Below are 21,830 nucleotides of genomic sequence, written 5' to 3'. Positions count from 1 at the left end.
AAAAAACAAAAATGCCCCCAAAGGTTGAAGTCTAGGGCTAGACCTCCACGGTAGCATACTGTGAGAAAGAAACGCCACTCTAGAATTACATCAGTTTTGCAGTGACTTGTTGAGAAAGTCTCACATAATGGAGTTCATACCTATTCATTATTAAGGGAGGAAAGTTTTGGCAGCACACCTCAGAATCCATGTACATGTTGATCACTGAGGTTGCCATGGTAAATGTGAAGAAGTCAACTCAAGTTCAGCAAAAAAGAGATTAGAACTGCCTTCTCTTTATATCTATACAAATCCTCAAATGTTAAGACATAAACTAATCACCCAACCTTCAAATTTGTTTCCAAGTTGTATAGTTTGTCTTAGAAAAAAAATAAACTTAAAAGACCCTTTTAAGCACTTGAAATGTACTTGAGTTAATAATCTATCATAGTCAAATATTAATATGAATGAATTACTTTTAGAAATGAACTGCATTTTTGCCAACTAATTATTATTTTGAGGATGAATGAAGGCTAGACAAATTCAAGGGATATAGAGCATAAAATATAAAAGGTTTCTGAACCCAGGGAAGACAACATCCAAAGAAGACATAAATTTCCACAAAAAAAGAAGCGTCTAAGAGCTATTTCAAATGCTTAATATCTTCGCCACATCCAACACCATCAAGGATTGTAGTTGGGATGAAATATTCCTATTTAGGAAGAAGGGGTTACAACTTGATGATCAACACCTTGACTTTGGACTGGATATTAAAGGATAGATAGAAAAGATGAGAAACACATTCCCTATGGTGAAGGAGCATATACTCTACTAAAGGAAATAAAAAGTGGCAGAGGGAATTCTCTGAGAGTCCAGTGGTTAGGACACCACACATTTACTGCTGAGGGTCTGGGAACTAAGATCCCATAAGCCACATGATGTGGTAAAAATAAAATAAAATGCTACAAACTTCCATTAAAAAATAAAGGCTGATTAAAGGATGGGTACCGTCTAGTCAAGCCTATGGTTTTTCCAGTGGTCATGTATGGATGTGAGAGTTGGACTGTGAAGAAAGCTGAAGGCCAAAGAATTGATGCTTTTGAACTGTGGTGTTGGAGAAGACTCTGGAGAGTCCCTTGGACTGCAAGGAGATCCAACCAGTCCATCCTAAAGGAGATCAGTCTGGGGTGTTCATTGGAAGGACTGATGTTGAAGCTGAAACTCCAATACTTTGGCCACCTCATGTGAAGAGCTGACTCATTGGAAAAGACCCTGATGCTGGGAGGGATTGGGGGCAGGAGGAGAAGGGGATGACAGAGGATGAGATGGCTGGATGGCATCACCAACTCAATGGACATAAGTTTGAGTAAACTCTGGGAGTTGGTGGTGGACAGGGAGGCCTGGTGTGCTGCAATTCATGGGGTTGCAAAGAGTCAGACATGACTGAGCGACTGAACTGAACTCATTGTGAAAAACTCTTAAAAAATAAAATTAAAATTAAAAAGGTCAGAGACAGTAGTGCTCACCAAAAAGTTCATGGGTTCCACTACTTGTCCAGCTTCCCTTATAATTAAGTTGAAGCCATGTGACTGGTTTTAACCAATGGGCTTCTGATGCTAACAAATAGAATTGCTCACTTCCAGTTCAAAGGTCTTAAGGGAAGCAAGCCAGGAGTTACATGTTGAATTCACAGTCATAAGATGGAACTAGCTTGGATCCCTAAGCCATTACTTATAAGGCCAGAACCCACAATAAACTTGTGAAAAACAAAGTTTTATATGTTAAAACCATTGGGATTTGGGGTTTTCTAGTTACCATGATACAGCCTAACCTTGGCAAAGACATAAAACTGACACACAAACTAATTAGAGAACAATTTTTTTTTTAAGGTAAGAGAACAATTTAATGCAGACTACTATTAGATAGCAGGCAGGAGATTGAGGGCAGGAGAAGGGGATGACAGAGGATGAGATGGTTGAATGGCATCACTGACTCAATGGACATGGGTTTGGGTGGACTCTGGGAGTTGGTGATGGACAGGGAGGCCTGGTGTGCTGCAGTTCATGGGGTCGCAAAGAGTCAGACACGACTGAGTGACTGAACTGAACTATTAGATGGGCAGAGTAAGGTTAAAAGATTGGCAAAGAGATTGGAGAGGAAGTATTAATAAAAGAGAGTAATCTTGGAACTGTAGGAAGAAAATTGAGCATATTTCAGAGAAAGGAAACACTAAGAGCCAAGCAAAAATTCTAAAAAATGGGACCAAATGGAATAGGAAGTAGATTCCTCCAGCAATAGAGATATTTTTGTCATTAGATGTCCCATGAGCCAGGTCATTTTCTTGCTACTTATTAACCTAACCCAAGTGTCCCTTGTCAAAGGCTGAGTGATCAGTGCTCAGGGTGTGAAGCTTAACTTGAATAAATACTATAAAGGAATGCAAAAGTCTACTCAGTTTTCCATCTTTCATACTTAGAGTACCAACCAGGGATTCAGATCAGGTTTTTATTCCACTTCTCCCACAATCACTCAAGCTCCAGTCTCTCCAAGGGTAGAACCAGGAATTGTCCAATCCCCCACAGCCTCCTACTTCTGCTTCCAAGACCACAGTGATTTTCAGGGCCCAGAAATCTTGGTGTACTACAGTTCTACTCATTATTCTATCTATCTGTTGGTCTACCCACATACTCATCTATTCATCATGGTCTCCTAGAGGTCAGAACATCAATTCAGCATGGTTCTTATCAGCGAGAGGCTCACTGTCTAATTAAATTTTGAACATTATTCTGTGAGGAATAGAAGATATACTGAGAAAATGATGGCTACAGCAGCCTTGATTTTAACAAAGATCACATTGCAAAGTGTATAGAGAAAGGAAAACTAAGCAGGGAGGAGATTTTTGTAGTTAATCTATAGCAATACCATATACACAGATTCTTGACAGACTTAGGAGGAGAACTAACAAGAATAGGTAAGTGAACGAAGATGAGAGAGGCTGTTAAGCCAAGGCTGACCCCCAGGTTTGGGTGACTGTATGAGTGGTGGATCTTTAAGACAAAAAATACGAGGAAGTTAGTGGTGATGACTACTGAGGTTGGTTTTAGATATCTGAAACTGGAGGTCGCTGCAGGATACCTGGGAAGGGATCCATTAGAAGATGAAGATTTGGAATTCAAAGCTCAGGAGAGAGGCCTTAAGTGGAAATGGAGCCTTATCTACCTGGGTTGCAGATTATGGGTAATGCCAGAAAAATTAATCAGATACACAAAGGATGACCTGAGGGGATGTGAAGGAGAATGATTAACAGCGACAGATGATATAGAAGAATCAAGTTGAATAAGGCCAGCAATGCGATGACCAGTGGAAATGACAATTGCAAGGTGAAAGACTCTTTAGCCTTCATTTACGCCCTGGTTCCAAACAGGAAAAGGAGTACGTCAAGGCTGTATATTGTCACCCTGCTTATTTAACTTATATGCAGAGTACATCATGAGAAACGCTGGGCTGGAAGAAGCATAAGCTAGAATCAAGATTGCTGGGAGAAATAATAACCTCAGATATGCAGATGACACCACCCTTATGGCAGAAAGTGAAGAGGAACTAGAGAGTCTCTTGATGAAAGTGAAAGAGGAGAGTGAAAAAGTTGGCTTAAAGCTCAACATTCAGAAAACTAAGATCATGGCATCTGGTCCCATCACTGCATGGGAAATAGATGGGGAAACAGTGGAAACAGTGTCAGACTTTATTTTCTGGGGCTCCAAAATCACTGCAGATGGTGATTGCAGCCATGAAATTAAAAGACGCTTACTCCTTAGAAGGAAAGTTATGGCCAACCTAGATGGCATATTAAAAAGCAAAGACATTAATTTGCCAACAAAGGTCCATCTAGACAAGGCTATGGTTTTTCCAGTGGTCATGTATGGATGTGAGAGTTGGACTATAAACAAAGCTGAGTGCCGAAGAATTGATGCTTTTGAACTGCAGTGTTGGAGAAGACTCTGGAGAGTCCCTTGGAATGCAAGGAGATCCAACCAGTCCATCCTAAAGCAGATCAGTCCTGGGTGTTCATTGGAAGGACTGATGCTGAAGCTGAAACTCCAATACTTTGGCCACCTCATGCGAAGAGTTGATTCATTGGAAAAGACCCTGATGCTGGGAAGGATTGGGGGCAGGAGGAGAAAGGGACGACAGAGGATGAGATGGCTGGATGGCATCACCGACTGGATAGACATGAGTTTGAGTAAACTCCGGGAGTTGGTGATGGACAGGGAGGCCTGGCGTGCTGATTCATGGGGTTGCAAAGAGTCAAAACAATTGAGCGACTGAACTGAACTGAGGCCCTGGGTTGTTTTGTACCACTTGTAACTCTTTTCCAACTGACCACTCCCTTAGCTATAGACATGTCCAGTGTTGAATGAAAGGCTCCACTTTTTGAAACTGTCTTCCAACCCAACTATATCCAACTTGTTTACAACAAGTTAGCCATTCCTACTAGCCATGCCTTTCTGAACCACAAGTGGATTCTTGAGTAACAGTGAACCAAGTAGAATCTCTTTTTGTCTCCTGAAGAGAATATGGACTATTAACCAATGAAGCCATAAAGCTCTATAAAACTTGGGGGTCATCTCAAGTCACCTATGATTTATTTTACAGAGAGACTTGGAATCTTTAAGTTTGCTTTAAATCAACACTATTCACTTGCTTTAAATTTGGTTGTTGGGATGATTTCTCCCAGTTAAGTTCTCTCCTCCATACAAAAGCCCCATTCAAGTAAACCATGTCTCCAGCCTCTGATATATCTCGTCCTGCCTCCTGCCCTTCTCCCATACACCCATTTTTCTCCAATCACATCACTCATGGAAAATTAATTGTACTCATGGAAAATTAATTGCAAGCAATTAGTCCTGGCTGTCAAAACAAAGAACTGTTCAAAAACTTAAAACCAATACTGGGAACTGGGATTCTCTGCAGACTAGGAAACAGCCCATAAAGTCTAGTTTGCCCGTGTCCTCAAAATATCACCTATTTTACTGCACACAGATCTGCCAAGCTCAAACTTACAATCTACCCATGACTACTGCCTACACCAGAACAGGAAGGAAGGGGTGAGGCTGAGGAAAGGATGTCAGGAGACTTCCAACTTTCAGAGGGTATCTATTTGGCAGTGAGGAAGAAAAGGCTGCTAATAGAGCTAGAATGGAAATTCCTCTTCGCTCTGAGAATAGATCCCTTTATTTCTAAGGACTACCCAGCAAATCCTAATCTGAAGGCAAAGAAAGGGAAGACTCCTCCATACCACTAATTAACTGACTGTGGGCATTCAATGCCATCAGTCTCTTAAAAATCTTGGGCAGGAAAGGACAGAAAGAGGAGAGAAAAAGAATGAGGACATGATGTGAAAAACAGAAGGATAATGGAGGGCAATTTAAGGATGCAGACAAAGAATCAAGAGAGTACAGGGCTTAAGTTCAAAACTCAAAGAAGTGGTATTTCCTGGTGGTCCAGTGGTTAAGAATCCACCATTCAATGCAGGGGTATGCATTCCTTTCCAAAAAATAGCTTATCATAACACCTTGGATGAAAATACTGAGTTTTCATTGTGTCCCAGCACTTTGGTATGCATCATTATTTCATATGATCCTCACAATAATCCTCTAATTTCATTTTTACAGATGAATAAATGAGATGTTTACATACTTTCCCCAAGTTCATGCAGCTAGTTAAGAGCTAAGCTGGATTTTTAATCATCTCTGCTTGACTCACAACCACTTTCCTACACTATTCCCTTTAGAGTCCAAGAACCTTGCCAACTATGGGATCACTTTCTACTCCTCACAGACTGAAACTCAGAAGACAGGGCTATGGGACTGACAAAAATCCACTCACCTACTGTGAGCAAATAACACGCTAATTGTCCTCAAAGGGGATAAAGGACAGAACACATAATGATGAAACCACAGAAATATTAAGTGGTAAATTTCATCAGGTAGGCAATTAAATAGTAATAATGTGCTGGTGTGCTGTGCGCACTGCACTCAGTCGTGTCTGAGTCTCTGCGACCCCATGGACTGTAGCCCACCAGGTGCCTCTGTCCATGGAATTTTCCAGGCAAGAATACTGGAGTGGGTCACCATTTCCTCTCCAGGGGATCTTTCTGACCCAGGGATTGAACCCCTGTCTCCCGTGCATCTCCTGCATGGCAGGCAGATTCTTTAAAGGACAGGACAGATAAAGATTGGCCCACACACAAATGTAAGTCATAAATTGCATCAGGTAGGCAATTAAAGGGCTTCCCTGGTAGCTCAGCTGGTAAGGAATCTGCCTGCCATGCAGGAGACCCTGGTTCAATTTCTGGGTCAGGAAGATGCCCTGGAGAAAGGATAGGCTAACCACTCCAGTATTCTAGGACTTCCCTGGTGGCTCAGATGGTAAATAATATGCTTGCAATGTGGGAGACCTGGGTTCAGTCCCTGGGTTGGGAAAATCCCCTGGAGGAGGGCATGGCAACACACCCAGCATTCTTGCCTGGAGAATCCCCATGGACAGAGGAGCCTGGCGGCCTACAGACCATGGGGTCTCATAAAGTTGGACACAACTGAGCAACTAAGGACAGCACAGGCAATTAAACAATAATAAACGTATGTACTATTTCTATTTTATACCTTTGTAAACCGTTTCTGACCTTCAGAAACATTAGCTGGTGCTAATCTTATCTCCTTTACCTACAGACCTTGAGCCAACTAACTGCATGAGCACAGTGACTCCCATCAGCAACTGGGCACTGCTCTTCTGAGGATGGAATCAGTCCAAGCAGAGTGCAGGTGCTCAACTAATGCCAGGCTCTTTCTCCAAGCACTGCCCAAGCCTGGCATCGAGAGTGGCTCGAGGAGCCCTGCAAATACGTCTACGGAAGGAGCCGAAAGAGAGGAATGCACCGTGATCTCCATCTTCTAATAGGATTCACAAGTTTTGTACGATTGCCTATTTTTCTGAACTTGGCTCTGAAATGAGCTATTATTCTGTTTCACTCTTCTTCACATTATCCAAAATAATTCAATGTCCACCTTTCCCTTTGGGAAAATCAAAGGTTGACACAGCTACCTTTTGAACTCAAGCTGTTAAAGATCCCTTTCTTCTGTTCAAAAAGTTTTACTGATTTTGAAAGGTCTTAGTGATAAAACACAGAGAAACTCAGGGGAAAAGGACAAAGAGAAAGAAGAAGAAAGAGAAAGAATAAAGAGGCCAGAAAAGAAAGAGAAGGAAAAGAGCCCAAGAGGGGCAGAGAGAGGCAAAAGGCTACTGAATGCATAATTGCCAACAGCCTTAGAAACTGGCTCAGGTTACAATCATGGAGCATTATTTTTAAAAACCAAGGGGGAAACATTTACACAAAATCCAAAGGATATACATTCTTTGTTAAAGGCTGGAAAATGACAATGTATTCAATTCATTAATTCATGAATTAGTCTGTGCGATGTTTACTCCCGGCAGCGTTAGCCTTTTAGAGATGAATATTTAAGAGAAAAGGGGAGAAATTCAAAAACCAAAGACAGAAAAAGAACCATTTTTTCCTGTTTTGTTTTCTGACTATTTGTGTGCTGCAGCTATTTGTATAGTGTTGGCAAGATTTAGGGGAAGGGGGTGAATGAAACGGGTGGTAGGGAACCTCCCGAGTCCCTCTTGAAGCCCTCCGTCTCCCAGCTAGGTATAAAAGTCACAAGAATTTCAAACCATTTTCTAATTGTGCTCATAAACAATAGTTTCAAAAGCTGATATGTTATAATAAACACATATTTAGAGTAAATTAGGCCTTAATTATGTTGAGCAAGTTTTATGTTCTCATTAAAACCCGAATCACAACAATAAACATGACTTACCAGCGGAATTAACTCTGCTGCAATTGTCTACTCTTCCCAAACATTCTTTGTGTGCTCTGGCACCACACTTAACACATAAATAACCTTGAAAAAATGTTCCCCTGCAAGGGAAAATCAGAGAGTGATAGGTTAAAAGGTGCAAAATTCTGCCTCTAGGAAACCATTAGCGCCAGGAAGCAGAACAAGAGAACACAGCACTATGCAGAGTCCCCTTAAAGCCAATGGAGAGAACATTCCTGGGTTCTGAAGGAAAGGTCCAGGCACAAGGCCAAGGAATGATCTGATGGATCCAAACTGGTAAGGCAATATACCCATTAGAAAACGTTCTGCCTGGGACCCTAGGAAAGCCGAAACATTTGGCAGTTACACCAGTTCCTTTAAACTGAGAACCAAGACCACGCCAACTGACCTCAGGAGCATCTGGCAGACTCTGCAGGATGTGACCCGGTTGAAGGTGTGCATCTTGAACTCATGGAAGTTGGAGTCTGCGTAGTCTGGCCTTATGTTGGACCTAGACAAAAGGAAAAAGGTAGCATCCTCAAGAAAGCTTCACAACACAGCAGCAGTCTAAGTTCATCAGTTTTACACTGGGTAGAGAAGTGATTCAGGCAAATAGGCTATTAAACACACAATGTTTTCTAAGCCAAATGCTTTGCATTAAAATGCATTAATGCGGATGGGGAACACATGTAAATCCATGGCTGATTCATGTCAATGTATGGCAAAAACCACTATAATATTGTAAAGTAATTAGCCTCCAACTAATAAAAATAAATGGAAAAAAAAATAAAATAAAAAATAAAATGCATTAATGCTTTGCATTAAAATATGCACCAAAATCCAACTGTGTGAGAACCAGCAATATATAAAGACTGAAGCAACCGAATCCAGCTCAGAATTGCATGTTCCCAGGGAACTTTACAGACTGGCCACGTAGGTCAACCTGCCAGGAAAAACACAAAGCCTGAGGGATATTCATGCTGTGTGATGATTTCTTTTTTCTCTAGCCACATCACCAAAATAGAAACTAGCTGCAAGGGGCGGGAGGGAGGGGAAAGGGGTACTGCATTTCCACAGGGTTCCTGTCAAAGTAGGTATATGGATTATGTAACGATATATAAAAGTGAATACAAATTTCCCAAAAGAATTGAAACAAAGCATCAGTCTGATCATTAAAAATGTCCTCCTTAAAAACAACCCAGTTTTCTGGCAATCTAAATAAAAGGTAAACAAAATTACTTTATCATTTATATTTTCTTTATATTATACACATATGCAAAAAAAAAATACTAAGCATACTGCAAAATGACATTCACTGTGCATTTACTCTGTGCCGATACTGTGGTAAAACACAATGTGCTCATTTACACCTCACTTAACCTTCACACCAATCCTAACTGTGAGGCACTAATCAATTCACTAGTTTACAAACAGGGAAATAGAGGCTTGGGTGTGTGTATCCTAAGTCGCTTCGGTCGTGTTTAACACTTTGCGACTCCATGGACTGTAGCCTGCCAAGCTCCTCTGCCCATAGGATTCTCAGGTAAGAATACTGGAGTGGGCTGCCTTGCCCTCCTCCAGGGAATCTTTCCAACCCAAGGACTGAACTCATGTCTTTTATGTCTCCTGCACGGGCAAGCGGGTTCTTTACCACTAGCACCACATGGGAAGCCCCGTCAAAAGTTTACATTAAAGGACAAGGCCGAGCTGGGAACTCCAACCCAGGTCTGTGCTCTGAGCCACCAAAGTTGTAGCGCAAGGAGGAATTCAACAGTATTCACCTTCATATAATTAGATTTTTGTGTTAATAAGTATATGGGAAACTGTTAAGTTTAGTCATTTCCAGAGGGCTTTTTACGTTATTCTTAATTTGTCCATGTTACCAAAGAAAGCAGAAAAATTATGAAAGGATAAATTAAAAATGAATACAGATAGAGGGACACCTAGAAAGCTAAGATGAGGCTCTCTGAGATGTTACAAGTGATCCGCGAGACTGTAGGAAAAGTTTGAGATGAGCCAGGATTTCCCCTTTTATAGCACACAGCGACTCTCAAGCACACACAGCCTTGGCATAATGAAGCATAACGCAGGCGGGCAACCAGGCATCAATCTCTGAGGTACCAGGAGAAGCCTTACGAAAAAACATTCACAAAGGCAATTGGAGTAGCAGGCAGTGATGCAGAAGTGTCAGCAAGGTCAGCCTTGCAATCCATCTGCTGAATATAACCGTGCTAAAAATGAAATCAAATATTAGCGCCATCTGGGATTTCTCTGCTCTGTGCTTCTGGCGACCTCACTTTTTAGGAAAATGCTCCACTGCGTGCTGAAAAGGACGGCCATTTCCATGGAGGCATTTTTGTGTTGCTGATTAAAAATTACAGACTGTTTCTTCAGGAAGGGAAAAGTTGAAGAAAAGATAATGATCTAGAAACAAAACTTCTTTTCACGTTGTTAAAAACAGTGATTCTTGAGTCCATACAGCCAGGCATGGATATGAGCATGGAAACCCATTTCCTCAGCCAGGAAGGCCCATTGTTCATCTCTCTCTGAGCATCAAGGTGACACAGTGAGAGAACTGTCAAACAGCAACTTCGTTCTGGCAAACTTGAAGAATTCATCAGCCTGGAGTTTCAGAATAAAAGTAGGTCTCCTTCAGGCAAGAACTCAAGTAAATAGATAAAAAATAGGTAAGAATTTAATTAATTTTAGAAGTCTACCTAGAACATCCTTCTCTTAGGGTCAGCCCAAGTTATGTGTGTGTGCTGTGTGTGTGTGTTTACCATTTGTATTTAACATTTTCACCAACTAACTAGGAATAAGCTGACTTTTCAGAAGACAAAAGCTGAGCGCAAGATTACACTGAAAGGTTAAAAAGAAAAATCTTACATAAAGAAAAAAAAAATGGAAAATATTGTTGACAGTAGTTGCCATAAGTTAAGTCAGACTTGAAGATGTAGGGTAGAATGTTAGAAAGGAACAGTTGGAAATTTGGGGCTAGTTTTTAACTTAACTGCATATTATTTTAAAAATTTTAAATCAAACACTAAAGAATAAAAGTTAACTCTATGACCCTGCTACTGAGGCACTATAGAATATAAAAGCATGGTTGAAAGCAGGAATCTGAAATCAGACCACCTGGGCTTACATCCTAACATGCAAATCACTAACAGGGTGACCTTGGGCAAGTTAATAAGTACAAAACAGGAATACTAATAAAATCAAACTCAGAAGGGAAGGTAACTTACATAAAGTGCTTAGGACGGTGCCTAGCCCAGAGTTAGTGTTCAATAAGTCTTGGCTCTAATTTATAAATTGCTGATTCTAATTCCACATAATAATGAAGTGATCAGGATAATGCTTTTATGAGTGGTGAAGAGTCCCTTGGTAGCCTTGGGACTGAATCTCTAGAGGGTCCCCATTCTCCTAGGAATTTCACTGCAGGAAGGTTGTTGTATGTTCAGTGTCCTTGGGACCAGGAATCCATATGTAATGATTTAAGCACATTAAGAAATAGGGTTGCTCAGGGAAGGATATGTATGCAAAAAGTCCAGGGAATTAGATGAAGTCATATCAATCACCAACTAAAGATAAGAGAGATGTCAATACACATGGGGATGCAGAAACCAAAGACAGTAAGTTGGCTGAATGGGAAGAGCTGGAAAGGCAGGCTGAAGCAGAAGAGGATAAAGAAGCATCAGGTTTATAGATTTGATAACACAAGGACAGAAACAATCAAAAGTAGAATTTATTACACACCTCTAATGCACCAGGCACATTAACTGACTCTTCATATATTTTTTCACATTTACTTCCCATAATAAACCTATAAGGTAGAGTGATTCATTCACTTCAGACTTATTAAGCACCTACATGTAGACAGCCCCTGAAGCAGGAACAGAAAGAAGAGTCCTTGAGCTGGAGACCAGTGGGTGAAAAGCGGGGGATGTAGGAGGTGAGTAAGAGTGGCTGGCAGGGCCAAGGCAAGAGTTGATGTCTTCAACAGGGATTGACATCACATTTTCACTAAGTCACTTCAGCCGTGTCTGACTCTTTGTGACCTTGTGAACTGTAGCTCGCCAGGCTCCTCTGTCCATGGGGATTCTTCAGGCAAGAATACTGGAGTGGGTTGTCATTTCCTTCTCCAGACATCACATTTAGTTGACCCCTCAAAATCTCTATGACTACTATGTAGAGAATTCCTTGCAGTGCAGCAAAAGTGGATAGAGCAAGACCAAGTATGGGGTTGAGCTGACTGCAGATGAGAACTGGACCTGTTATCGGTCAGCTCACTTGCCTGGTCATACAGCTATAGAAAAAGGATTCCATTTAAGTAGCTGCTTTGTTATACTACAGTTTACTTATGAGAACTTGGGTGGAATCTTACAGATCCTATTTCTTTTGCTTAATTTAGGGCCCATTATTAATACAAGTAGGCTACCCGTGTTTAATCAGTCAATCAAATATTTATAGAGCAAGGCATACTGATGCTCTTGGGGCTTCTATAACCTTTCTTGATCTTCTCTGACTGTCATCTTGTCCTCTGGCTCCATGTGGGAGCCAAGTTGAGACCATACAACTTGCCTAGCCTGGGCAATCCTCCCCATCCTGCAGATCTGCATTTCAACCACTCCTCAGGCATCTCAAAATGCAGCACATACAAAACTCAACCCCTCACCTTTCCTAACATACCTGATTCTTTTTTTAAAAAAAAATACAAAGCCTTGTGTGGAGGGCTGATCTTTAATAGATAACAGCAATTGAGCTGTTAAGTATGAAATCCTGATGCAACACATCTGATTTTAATCAAGTTCTGATTTCAATCTATTACCATTCACTCCTTCTAGGAGGGAAACTCAAAGAGGCATGATGAATTTTTCCCTTTCCCTGACATTCTCTACATATTCATTTTCTCTTAACCTCTCCTCTGCTCCAATTTCTTCTTCCCTGAGACCATGACCAACTTCTACTGATTCAACCTTTAAAATACCTCCTCTAAAATGCAGGTTCCATTCTCTCTTCTCACTTCCTAATTCAAATCCTCAGTATCTCCCAACTAAATTGTGACAATGACCTTAATTATTCCATCTCCTACTTTCTCTGTTTAAGGCCATCTTTCCTACTATTTCCAGACTCACTTTTAAGAATGAAAATATAATATGTCACTCCCTCCTTTGAATATGTCACTCCCTCCTTTGAATATGTCTACTGATTACTAACGCCTATGGAGATAAAGATAAATCTTCTAGCAATGGCATGAAGAGTTTTTAAGCTCTAGCTTTAGCTACCACTCACCTGCCCCTTCTTTCCCAAACACTCACAAGCCTTACACTATAAACATGCAGATCTTACCACATTTCTCAAGCATATTCTTCTTGTCTATAATCCTGGGTTTTATAATCCATTCACTCTAAATGTTTCCCCTAACTTATAACTGCTAATTTACCTGGTTACTCACTTAGGACCAGATTTTAAAAGATGAGACTCCTTTGGATATTTTCTTTGGGTCCACATGATTAAGATAGTGATTATCAGTATCATTTGGATTCTCAAAGTACTTTTTTGGTCTTCTAGTACAATACCACCTTGTATTGGAACCACTAACTATCTGCTTCCAACAATCAGAAACCTGTTCTATGCTATTTATGTCTATATTACCAAGACTTAGCTCAATGTTTCCTATCTATATATATTAAGCTTATAGTATTGAATAAATTAACAAATATTCCTATCTATAATATTAAGTATTCTGCTACTTAAAGGAAAAAGAACTAAAAAAGAAAAAGCATAGTTGTCATACCCTCAGAAAGATGTCCACTGAGTTAGAGAAGCAAAAACTCATATCCATGAAATAACAAAACTTATAATTAAGGATCAAAGAAATAAAAAGTGGAAATCAATTAGTGGCTAAACAATAAGAGAAAGTCAGTGGTGTTTCGTAGATAAAGGAAAGGGAGGAAGTGGCATAATTTTGGAGAGAAAACAAGATTTAACACTCAAAATTGAATATCAAGTGTTCATAGGACAATGGACAGATACCATCTATGACATTGTAATAGTTAATATTATGTCTCAACCTGACTGGTCCATGGATTGCCCAAATTTTTGGTCAAACATCATCCTGGGTGAAGATATTTTTGGACAAAATTAACACTTAAGTCTGAGACTGCGTAAAGCAGTTGCCCTCCCTAGTGAGAATGGGTCTCATCCAATCAGTTAAAGGCCTGAATAAAATAAAAAGGCTGACCCTCCCACAAGTGAGAATTATTTCTACCTGAATACCTTTGAACTGGGACATAGACATTTTTGCCTTCAGACTCAAACTTAAACAACGGCTTTGTCTCGGTCTCAAGTCTTCAGGTCATAGGAAAGACCCATGCCATCAGCTCTGCTGGTGGCTTTTGAAGTCATACTGGACAATACATTTTTGGATCTCCTGAGTCTCCAGCTTGCTGACTCACCCTAGAAATCTTGGGGCTTGCCAACCTCCCCACATGCATGAGCCAATTCCTAATGACATATAATACATATGCACACATACACACACATACACACACACCCCATTTGTTTTGTTTCTATGAAGAAATCTAATACAGAGACACTAGAAAGTAACATTAGATAGGACTGCTGTTCTTCTTGTTCAGTTGCTAAATTGTATCCAACTCTGTGTGACTCCATGAACTGAAGCACATCAGGCTCCTCTGTCCTCACTATCTCCCAGAGTTTGCTCATATTTATGTCCATTGAGTCAGTGATGCTATCCAACCATCTCATCCTCTGCTGTCCCCTTCTCCTTTTGCCTTTAATCCTTCCAAGCATCAGGGTCTTTGCCATTGAGTTGGCTCTTTGCATCAGGTGGCCAAAGTATTAGAACGTCAGCTTCAGCATTGGTTCTTCCAGTGAATTCAGGGTTCATTTCCTTTAGAGTTGACGGGTTTCTAAGTCCAAGAGACATGGACTTGCAGTCCAAGAGATTCTCAAGAGCCTTCTCCAGCACCAGAATTCAAAAGCATCAATTCTTCAGTGCTCAATCTTTTTCAGGTCCAACTCTCACATCTGTACATGACTACTGGAAAAACCATAGCTTTGTCACAAAGTGATGTCTCTGCTTTTTAATACACTGTCTAGGATTGTCATGGCTTTCCTTCCAGGGAACAAGTGTCTTTTAATTTCATGACTGAAGTCACCATCTGCAGTGATTTTGGAGCCCAAGAAAATAAAATCTGTCACTGCTTCCACTTTTTTCCCTTCTATTTGTCAATAAGTGATGGGACTGGATGTCGTGGTTTTAGTTTTTAAAATGTTGAGTTTCAAACCAGCTTTTTCACTTTCTTCTTTGACCCTCCTCAGGAGGCTCTTTAGTTCCTCTTCATTTTCTGACATTAAAGTGGTATCATCTGCATATCTCAGGTGGTAGATAGGATTACTGGGGCCAATTACCAAAGGAGGGAATAGAAGCAATACTAAAGTTCAAATTTGTCAGCCTCCATAATATTTTCCTTGACATCCCTAAGCCAACTTAATATGAACCACCTAGGCTTTCACTAATTTTGTGCAACCTCTAAAAGAAATTACCACATAGCATAAAAATTGCTTGTCTGCAGGTCCATCTTCCTGCTGGCCTATGGGTGCTTGAAAGCAGGGGGCTTGGCTTCTCCTTTTTAACTTGTCTCCCCTTTACAGTTACCAAACATTCGACTAGGAAAATGAACTGCCAGGCATTTATGGTCAATGAAAATCAGAAAAATATGCTTTTCCTATAGCATTAACTTTACTTTTCAGAAGGCTGCCTTTGCCGCACTGTCAGATGGAAATTTGGACAGAGTACAGTAGATATAGAGACATTTTTACTATGCCAAAAAATTTTATCTCCCATATAAAATAAAGCTGAAGAAAAACATAATGCTTAACTGAATTTCACTTAAATGCTATAATTTGTTTATTCACCTACAACCTCTCCTTTGTGAGAAAACAACATTTAATCTTTTTATAACAACTACAATTCAATTCACAGATACAAATATATTTCAGTAGAAAAGTATGACAGTGGAATTAGTAATACCAGTTCAGTTCAGTCACTCAGTCATGTCTGATACTTTGTGACCCCATGGACTACATCACGCCAGGCTTCCTGTCCATCACCAACTCCCAGAGCTTGCTCAAACTCATGTCCATCGAACTGGTGATGCCATCCAAACATTTCATCCTCTGTCGTCCCCTTCTCCTCCCGCCTTCAATCTTTCCCAGCATCAGGGTCTTTTCCAATGAGTCAGTTCTTCCCATCAGGGGCCAAAGTACTAGAGCTTCAACTTCAGCATCAGTCCTTCCAAAGAATATTCAGGATTGATTTCCTTTGGGACTGACTGGTTGGATCTCCTTGAAGTCCAAGGGACTTGCAAGAGTTCTCTCCAACACCACAGTTCAAAAGCATCAATTCTTCAGCACTCAGCTTTTTTTATGGTCCAACTTCCACATCCATACATGACTACTGGAAAAATCATAGCTTTGACTAGACAGACCTTTGTTGGCAAAGTAATGTCTCTGCTTTTATTTTTTTATTTTTTGCTTTTTAATATGCTGTCTAGGTTGGTCATAGCTTTACTTACAGGGAGTAAGCGTCTTTTAATTTCACGGCTGCAGTCACCATCTGCAGTGATTTTGGAGCCCCTCAAAATAAAGTCTGTCACTGTTTCCATAGTTTCCCCATCTATTTGCCATGAAGTGATGGGACCAGATGCCATGATCTTAGTTTTCTGAATGGTGAGTTTTAAGTAGCTTTTTCACTTTCTTCATTCACTTTCATCAAGAGACTCTTTAGTTCCTCTTCACTTTCTGCCATTAGGGTGGTGTCATCTGCATATCTGAGGTTATTGATATTTCTGCCAGCAATCTTGAGTCCAGCTTGTGGTTCATCCAGCCAGTCATTTTGCATGATGTACTCTGCATAGAAGTTAAATAAGCAGGGTGACAATATACAGCCTTGACGTATTCCTTTCCCAATTAGGAACCAGTCTGTTGTTCCATGTCCGGTTCTAACAGTTGCTTCTTGACCTGCACACAGATTTCTCAGGAGGCAAGTAGGGTGGTCTGGTATTCCCATCTCTTGAAGGATTTTCCACAGTTTGTTGTGATCCACACAGTCAAAGGCTTGGTGTAGTCAATGAGGCAGAAGTAGTAATATATTAGTAATACAGCCAGCTATTATTTTAAAATTTTATATATTTAAACAATATTTTTCTCAATTTTAACTATAAACTATTACCTTTTAGTAATCTAGTTTTAGAACACAGGAAGTAAATATGGCAAAATGAAATAGTTTACAATGATCCTGAGTAATTACAGAGGAAGATGAGAATCATCTTATCACATCATTCTCTCTCATGCCTTGTCAGTATTACCAGATCAAGGATTCAGTTAGCATCTGGGTACCGTCTCCAAATGAAAAATAAAAAAAGTCACCATTACAGGCACTGTGACAGTTATGTAAAATACAAAATAGATTATTTTATCATACTGTATTAAATGTTGAAAAAAATAAATAAATAAAAGTTGAGCAAGAGAGCTGGAAATATAAGTTAATACTTTGAAAAATACTTGTCTGAATGTAGCAGGTATTTCTGTGTACCAAAAATACATAGAAAAGTAAAAATATTTACAAACTTAGCTACATGTGGCAATATTGCTGAAATTCAGAAAATACACATTTTGATAAATAAATGCCAGGCATAAATTACACTGTAAATGTCCTATAAGAAAATGCTGAACAATCTTAATTATTCCATGTATTACTCTACCAAGTTATTTTATTTTCTGACATCACAAGATGACATATTGCATCATGCATCATTCTATTAGCCTCTATTACTTTAATTAATAAATTAAGAGATTTATTTATAATTTAATACATTTAAGTAAATTAAATTATTAAAGGCAATAATTTACTATGTTTTCCAAATTTAAAAAAATTATATATATAACATATATATAAAACAATTTCTCTGATTAATAAAGAACTGAAAGAGCAATAGACCATCTCGATGGATGTCAAAAAAAAGGCTTTAATAAAATGTATCATGAGCTTCTTATGAAACGCTATGTGAACCACATGCTAAACTAGATGTTAAGGGATAATTTCATAACACAATAAAGAATATTACACTATGACAATTTAAAACATATGCAAAATGCTATCACAATCACTAAAGGTTCCTGAAGTCAACTGTACTACTCAACACGAGTCTAGAAGATCTGATCAATATGACAAAAATAATAAACATGAGCGATAAATATTGTAAAAAAAAATACACAGAAGTATCATTTGGAGGTGATATTATTCAGACTACTAGGAAAAGCCAAGAGAAGAAACTCAAATCTAACGAAACTAATAAGAGAAAAAGACATACTAGATGGTATCTGAAAAAATTCATCTGTAAGATTCCAGTGTTGTCCACCAGTAAAATGCAGTAAAGGGTGTAGTGTTTTTACCTGCCAAAATTCCTCAAGTCTCATAGTTCAAGGATTTTGGGGGGCTGGTCCCACAGGAACTGAATGCCAGCAAAGTCAATCACAATCACTAAAAATTCCCTGAAGGAAAGTAGGTGCTCATCACAAACCACATGGATTGTTTCTTTAAAAGAAGTTTAGGCAGCCTGGCACAATGAAATTCAGTACCTCTGACAAACCAAATAACCTTACCACTTAGCACCACAGGGACAGGGAACATTTCAAAACCCAAAAACATTTCAAAAGTTTCCAGATGCCAGTCAAGGTCTAAGCCTGAAAGCAAACCCTTTAAAAGATATCAAACTCAAGCCTGCCATGTTAAAGCTTTCCTGAACAAAAATGTCTAAGAAAAATCACAGCATAAAATGTTCAGGCTCTGGATGAATAAAATTTAAAAATTAACTGAGGGAAATTAAAAAAATTCAAGTAAATAAAAGCTACATACCAAATTCCTGAATAAGAACCTTGCATATTTTATTATAAATACACTTTCCTCAAGTTAATTTATAAATTTAAAACAATTCCTTTCTCTCAAAACAACACATTGACACACACACAAACACAAATATACAATGAGAATCTTCTGAACTTGACAAATGATTATAAAATTCAACTGGAAGAATAAATGTGTGAGACTAGTTGGGAAAGTTTCAAAACTAAAATGAATTATTCTAGAGGTTATGTGGAAAGCCATCATCCCCTAAGAGATATTAAAATGTTTTAAAGCTGTTATTAAATCTGTAAGGGACTGATAACAGAACAGAAAGATCAATAATAAAGTCTTCAAGGCAATCATGCACGTGCAAAAGCTCAGTATGCAATTTTTGTAGCAGGCTGTTCATTTATTTGTCTATTCAAAACAAATAAATAAATAAAACTTAGAATCTGATACCAGGTGGTGGGATACAATGGTAAGTAAAAAAGAGTAAAGTCTCTGCCTGTTTGGGGAAAAGAAATAACTAAATAACTCTACAAACAATTGTGAAACAGCAAGAATAACAAGTGCCACAGAGAAAAACAGTGTTAGGAAAACTTACAACTTGGAATGTGACCTTGACAAAAGATTATCACAGAGGGCTTTCTTACAGAAGCAATGCTTGAGCTGACATCTAAAGGTGATAGAGAGTTCAGATGATGAAAAGGAAAAAGAAGAATGTTCCAGACAGAGAAAAACTAACATTATAAATATGTTTCAGAAAATATATTTACAGCTTTTTTAAAATGTTAAGGAAAGACATTTCTGTCACCCATTTTATAATGAAATAAAGTTTAGGCAATTCAATAGTTATATTATTTATTTGATAAAGGTGTATTATATGCCTGTGATGGGCTGTGAATACAGTCAGCAATAAGAAATAGTAACATAGTGAGCTGCCCTCATGGAGCTTATTTAAGTGTCAAGTTTATCTGTAAGTCTATATTTTAACGTAAAATTTAGAGAGAAACCTGAAATTTGTTCTAAGCAAAAAAAAAAAAAAGTACTTGAAGAAAATATTGATGACTACTTACAGAGTCTTTAAAGGTAGAAAATAAAGATGGCAGGATTTATTTATTTGTAAAACTCAAAACTTTTCCTTGAGTAAACAACAAAAATTAAAAGAAAAAGCAAGTAAATATCTGTAATTTGCATGATAAAAGATTAACATCCTTGCAATATATAAGAGCCCTTGAAACCTATAAGAAAAAAAATGAACATTCCAATTGAAAAATTAGCAAAGAGATTAACAGGAAGATTTATTTTAAAAAGAAATTAAAACAATCAAATACATGAAACATGTTTAAGCTACTAGTGACCAAAAGAAATGCAAGTTTAAGTAAGATATCATTTCACATATCAAACTGGCAAAAGAGAAAAAAGAAAAAGAAAAAAGATAACACCCATCATGCAGGAAGCTACAGAAATATCTGAAAACTTACAGATGTATTAATCTTCTGACATAAAATTCTGCTTATTAGAAATAATCAGGAAGGGCTCCCTAGAACATATTTAATAATTAAAATTGGCATTGATTTAATGAAAAATAATGAAATAGGTAAATTATAGCATATCTATAGATGGAATATTACACAACAATTAGAAATGATAAAGTGGACATAAATATTAACCAAGAAAGATATCTGCAATATATTAAAGGAGAACAACTTGATACCAGATATATCCAGAATCATGATTAAGACATAGCTGCTCACTAACATACATATGTGAAAATATAAACCAAGAGAGGCATTAGGAATTATAAATGATTTTTTAAATTTTAGAATATCTGTGTTATCTAAATACTTTACAATGAACACACATTGTCCAATTTATTCCATCTCCTCTTTCCAGAGACAAAAAGAACAAATACAACCACAACAGCCCATACAAGCTTTAAAACAGGTTAAGCAACCTGACTCAAATACACAGGTAATAAGTCAGTGAACAGAATCTGATTCTAAGATTTGTCTCAAAGCCTGTGTGTTTAATCACTATGCTAAAAATATCACAAGACAATTGAAAAGTAAAGACCAACTGAACTGAATTAAATGCTTTCAGCATATATGAAAATATTTTTGATACAAAAGAAGCCATTACAAATGAATGATAATACAATGATAAACTGATCCATAGAAAACTCGACAAAGAATATGAACAAGGAATTCATAAAGAAAAACAATTCGTTGACAAGCCTGTGACAAACGGTTCAGCCTCAAGAGTAAATGTAGAGTGACGGATGTTCTAGAACATGGGAAGGCTACAGCAGATACATTGTTTGGAAACCATCATTCCTGGACACTGATTGCCTTGTTCTCCCCTACTCACCCTTCTTAGGGATGTGATCTTTCTGATGCTGCATTTACTCTAAGAACCAACAGAACTCATCATTTTTAAACACTCCCATGAACAGGCGCACACAGACTATTAGCGCTTCAGCGTGGAAGGTAGCCCCAAGTATAGAAGGCTAGAACTGCATGACTGGAAGGTCCTGGAACAGGCAAGATGCTGCCCCACACGGGTGAAGCGAGTTACAGCTGTGGGCACAAGAAAAGCTAGTTGAACTACGGTACATTTCTTCCTGCTCTAACCTCTGTCAGTAAGATCTTCTATCTTTGATTAATTACAAAGGATTCTATTTTTTGTTTGTTTGTTCTGTTTTTGGCTAAAATAGAGCCCATGAGAAAAGTTTGGTTTAAAAAAAAAGACAGAAAATTAAAGCAATATTATTTTTTACAATAAAAACTGTTAACAAGTAATGCCTAATGATAAGGTACTAGGTAAATATATTGTGATACTTTCAAATAATGGAAAAATAGCCATTTAATCATTTTAGAGAAGCATTTTCACAAGAAAACATAAGCACAGATGTATTCTAGAAACAGTGTACATGTGTGTGTGTATCTGTATGTATGGATCTGTTACCATAAAAAAACAATATAACACATATAGGAAAAGAGGAATTAGAACCAAAATAGAGTCTTATAGCATCATGTAAT

The 21,830-nt window shown here is 38.4% G+C and overlaps 1 protein-coding gene across 1 annotated transcript in view; it reads right to left on the bottom strand.

Annotated features, from left to right (window-relative positions):
* Window positions 1-21,830, bottom strand: part of VAV3 (vav guanine nucleotide exchange factor 3) — a 412,369-nt gene that overhangs the window by 142,020 nt on the left and 248,519 nt on the right. Inside the window, exons 16-17 of the mRNA XM_043460478.1 lie at window positions 8,266-8,367; window positions 7,857-7,957 (exon numbers count right to left, since the gene is read on the bottom strand). Coding sequence (XP_043316413.1) covers window positions 7,857-7,957; window positions 8,266-8,367 — 203 coding nt within the window. The remainder of the gene's footprint in view (window positions 1-7,856; window positions 7,958-8,265; window positions 8,368-21,830) is intronic.

Source organism: Cervus canadensis, chromosome 2, assembly GCF_019320065.1.
Source record: "Cervus canadensis isolate Bull #8, Minnesota chromosome 2, ASM1932006v1, whole genome shotgun sequence".
NCBI classification, from domain to species: domain Eukaryota; kingdom Metazoa; phylum Chordata; class Mammalia; order Artiodactyla; family Cervidae; genus Cervus; species Cervus canadensis.
The sequence above is the reverse complement of the archived record's forward strand: the minus strand, read 5'-3'. Positions and strand labels throughout refer to the sequence as shown.